At 31.9% G+C, this 4,874-nt stretch overlaps 1 protein-coding gene across 1 annotated transcript in view; it reads right to left on the bottom strand.

The window, feature by feature from the left end:
• The window catches only part of LOC106463871 (protein kibra-like), a 16,428-nt gene extending 14,915 nt beyond the window's left edge, over nucleotides 1-1,513 (bottom strand). The window contains exons 1-2 of the mRNA XM_022391496.1: nucleotides 1,304-1,513; nucleotides 933-1,031 (exon numbers count right to left, since the gene is read on the bottom strand). Of these exons, the coding sequence (XP_022247204.1) occupies nucleotides 933-1,031; nucleotides 1,304-1,477 (273 nt within the window). The 5' untranslated portion in view covers nucleotides 1,478-1,513. The remainder of the gene's footprint in view (nucleotides 1-932; nucleotides 1,032-1,303) is intronic.
• Between the last annotated feature and the right edge of the window lie 3,361 nt (nucleotides 1,514-4,874).

The raw sequence follows: 4,874 nt of genomic DNA, 5'->3' as shown, positions 1-4,874 counted from the left end.
TAGTGAAAAGAGATGTTGGATGCACAAATTTAATTCAAGTTCCTTTTGGCTTTGATGTCTGACTTGATGAGCATGGTCAAGTCTTCTGAAAGGTTACAAGTTGTCAAGGGTGAAATACCTGTAGAAAATATCCCAGGCCTGTTTCTGAGCCATCCATGCTCTTTGGCAGTTAGGTGCCGCCTGATGATGACAAAACCTCGTCGAAACGTTGTACATTTGCTGTTATATTAAAGTTTTTCTTCATTACCCATTCAAGCCGTCTCCAGCCATTATTAGTCTCAAAGTGGGTTCCTCGTCATCGAATTTGAGTTCAGATACTTTGTCTTAACATTGGCAGGTGGACTTGGCATTGTAAACAACAAAGTCAGAACCTTAGTTGGCTCAGATATTACATTCTTTAGAGTGGAAATACGTTTAACAGCTGATACTCACTGACTGGAAAAACCAGCAAGAACCCCTGACTTGGGGATGTTAAGTAAATACCTCTTGATAATAAGTGCTCTCGAGGAATTTGAAATAGCATGGAGAGTAATATCAATCAGTATATACCAAATAGATTTTGACTTTAAGAGCAGTTAACGATTGTTTGGTCATTATGATGTTTTCCCACGTCTTAATTTCTGAACAGATTATGGAGAGTCAGCAAGCCCTTCTGAGCTATTTTGGATAAAAAAGGGGAGACATCTTACAAAGAGACTTAAAGATGATTTAAAGTGATCCACAAACTTGTGAAAGTAAAAATGTCTGACATAAGCAAAATCATGATTGGAATACATTTCTTACTTGTACAATTTAAATGCATTAGATTCTTTTAAAATAAATTTAATATGCAGGATAAATTTTTCATTTCATCAGAATGCAAAATGAAAAAAAAAAGTACATTAAAATTAATTAGTTTTTGTTAGAGACTTAAAAACATAAAACTTTCTTACCTTTCTCCACCTGAGACTTCTCCTTTCCGCAGAATTTCGAAGAAAGTTTCCTTCTTTCTTGTATAATGGCACAGAACTGTCACTATCACTTCTGTTCAGCTAAAAACAATAGTACCAAGCTGCACATCATTATATTCAAAGTAAATTAAGAAAAAACTTAATGAACAAATTGTTAAATTTTGCCAATGATAAATTTTTTCTTTACCGTCAATGATTAATCTTTACTAATGATTAATTTAAAAGGAAAAATAGTAATATCTGTAAAATTAGGAGCATAAATGCTTCATTACTGTAGATTAATTTCTAATTTTATAGGTTGAAAACCCTGTTGATATCTACAAAAATGAAAGAGTAAAACAAGCAGTGCCTACACGACATATGTAGTGATACTTGTTGACTGCTTCACAAGGGGTGAAGGTTTGTGATCGTTTGATTGCCGATTTTCTTGAAGATCCTTCTATTTTAACCCTAGTATGATGCACTGGTGGGAATACACATTCAGTGTTGGTTTCTTTGTCACAAGTTTCTATCTCCTGTCCCAGCATCTCTGCTTCACATGCATCACATACCTGTTTCAGATAATTAAATCAATTTCATATCCTAGTTTTTAATGAGACAAAAAAGCACTATTTCCACTAAGTTATAGGTTTTGATTATTTAAAATTTCTGATTCACAAAGAGATATTTCAAATTAACAAATTACAAGCTTTAATCATGCAATTACTTTAAAAAAAAAAAAAGAACAAAGGCTTAAAACATAATATCCTGTAAGAAGTTTCCGAATGAAAAATTGTTCTGCTACATCATGACCTCATTTCGTAAATAGCTCTCAACAATGACTGTTTAGCATATTTCTTTTACAGCTATCAATTTAAAAACCCACATTTTATAATGAATCAAGTACAAAACCCTGATCTGGCTGCTATACAAGAAAGGAAACATATTTTCTGGACAGAATCAAACCACTATGTATTAAAAAATGTTACTTTCACAAACAACTCTATACTGCCAAGGAAGACTTAATTCTAGCTTCTCAAAAACGTCTTTACTTAATCAGTGAAATAATGATCACATAGCTTAAAAGATAATCGTGTATGATTGAGTTTTTTTTATGAGTTTAATTGAATTAAATTTATTTTTCTTAGAAGTTCTGCAAATTTAATGTAAATGTTGCAAGAAGAAACTACTTGATTTGATAACTCGTGTAAGATTATGTAACTATTTGTTGATATGCGTTAAATGTGACAGGACAGACCATACTCACACTTACTACACAGGGATCAAACTACCTGTGTTCCTTTGTTACAAGTTCTAATGATCAAACCTAAAATTTTACATTCTTTGAAATTAAAAATCAGAAAATAGCTAAACCACAATATCAAAATTTCAACTGAGAATTAACAAATTTTAAGATTGATTTATTATTAGATACACAAACATTATATTCTGTGTACCCAATAATAAGCAAGTTTTACATAACAGGGTACTTACTTTAATTATCTAATTCAAATACATGTTATATATTTAAAGCTTTTCAAGAATTTAAGTATCACTGAAAGTACTACAAGATATTACAACTTGTGATTCTTTAGATTCTCTTATCCTCTATAAATTTAGTTTGGATGTTGTTAAGCACAAGTCTACACAGTGAGCAAACTGTACTCTAAACACCATCTCCATAAACAATGCAGATGTATTTCCATCTGCTAATATTAAGGTAAATTAATGCTACTAAAATAATGAAACACAAATAACATAATTAATAACCTTTTCAAAGAATGTTAAGAGATTTGTAAGGCAAGATTTTCTTTTAGTGAAACCATGTTGACTATCCAATAAAATTCTAAACTTTGTTAAATGATTTTGCAAAGCACCCTTTAACAAACTTACCAAAAATTTTCTCACAACTGATTTAACACTAACCAGCCTATAATTACTGGGATAATTTTTATCACCTCCCTTGAAAAGAGGAGTGACATTAGCTAACTTCCAATCCTCCGGTACCTGCCTACTCTTCAAGGACTGACAAAAAATAGAAGTGGCTCACATATCCAATCTTTAACCACCTTAAAAACCCTTGGAGAAATATTATCTGTCCCAGGAGCCTTAACATTCTTTAAATTTCCCAATTCTTTCTTAATCAGCTCAGAATTAATGCAGTCATCTTGATTGATTTTCTTTCCATCTATCAACTGTTCAAGATGAGGAATACTGCTTAAATTTTCATTAGTAAAAACTGAAGAAAAAGCACAATTTAATAACCCAGCCATCTCATAATCATCAGCCACGAGCCTTCCTTTATCCTCCCTCAAGGGTCTTACCCCCATCCTAACATTTTGTTTACACTTAATGTAATTAAAGAAATCCTTATTGTTAATTTTTACATTTTCAGCCAATCTTTTTTTCATGCATCCTTTTTGATGTCCTAATTTCCTGTTTCACCAACTTTCTTGATCTTCTACAATCTTCTAAATCTCCTGTCATACCAGTCAATTTAAATTTCTTAAACTTACGATGCTTTTCTTTAATTTTATCTATTAAACTCTTTGTCAGCCAAACTAGTTTTTTTTTGCTTGCAGCTTTCTATAAGGAATATGGTTACTTTGAACATTTAAAAATTTATCTTAAAAAAATGTCCACATCTCATCAATCTTCAAATAATTCAGCTGCCAAATTCACAACAGATAATTCTTGTTGCATCCCTTCAATATTTGCTTTTTTTTGAAATTTGTAACCAAAATATCATTATTCCTTATCTCCAAGTACAGCAAAACATTCAACCTAATAGAGCAATGATCACTTGCACCCAGATGTTCTCCAATTTCCACCCTCTCGATCATTTCTACATTTGAAGTTAACATTAAATCTAAAATAGCATTGTTTCTAGTTGGTTCCTTGACTAATTGGTGAAAGAATCCATCTTGAACAACTTCCAAAACCTTTCTACCTCATGGTTTCATTCTACCATTTCCCAACCTATATGCCTGAAATCAAAATCACCAATAATTATGGTTTCATTAATATCTTAAATCTTAATCTCGTTGTAAAGTTTCTCACTAATTTCATCAGTATCATTTGGTGGTCTGTAACAAATTCACACTAAAAGCCTTTTTCCTTTATATCCACTAATAGAAACTCAAATGGATTCAATCTTTTTGCTATTATCTTTGATATCCTAAACTTCAACAGGATATAACTCACATTTTACATATAAATCCACTCCTCTCCTCTCTTTAGTATTCTATCTCTATTAAATAACCTATAACCCTGTATTTCAAAGAAATTTCTGTCATCAAAATCATCTATGTTTAACCATAAAATCATCTACATTTAACCATGTTTCAGTTATTCCCATTATATCAAAATCCTCCATTCCTACCAGTGCTCTAAAGTAATCTATTTTATTTCTTATACTTCTAGCATTACAACAGTAACAACTAAGCTTTCCCTTATAATTACTTTTATACTCATTTCCTATGCTAAACTTTTCTCTGCTTCTTATTCTTTTTGCATTTAGTTTTTCCTGGCCCTTACCATTGTCTAGTCCTAGTTTAAAACTTCCCTTATAGCTGAGTTAATAGTCGTAGCAAACAAGCCAGCCCCTATCATATTTAAATATAAACCATCCATTCCAAAAAGCTCCTTTCTGAAATGATCCCACAAGTCCAACCAGCCAATCTGCTCATACTAACCTGAGCCTAGCATTTAGCCCTAGTGATCTACATATAACATCATCCCCACAGTTAATTCGGGGAAATATCTCTAAAAAAAAATAAGTTATGTCATTTTTCATTAAATGCCTTTATCAACCCCTTGTATTTATTAATTAGCTCCTCTGACTTATCTTTCCATACATCATTAGCCCCTACATGCACCACAAAAACTGCATCTCTGCTAGCCCCCTTTATTATCTCCTGCTCTGTCACTAAAACCCTCCACCTG

This window comes from Limulus polyphemus, unplaced genomic scaffold (genome assembly GCF_000517525.1).
Source record: "Limulus polyphemus unplaced genomic scaffold, Limulus_polyphemus-2.1.2 Scaffold1507, whole genome shotgun sequence".
Lineage (NCBI taxonomy): Eukaryota > Metazoa > Arthropoda > Merostomata > Xiphosura > Limulidae > Limulus > Limulus polyphemus.
This window is presented reverse-complemented; position numbering and strand designations above follow the sequence as displayed.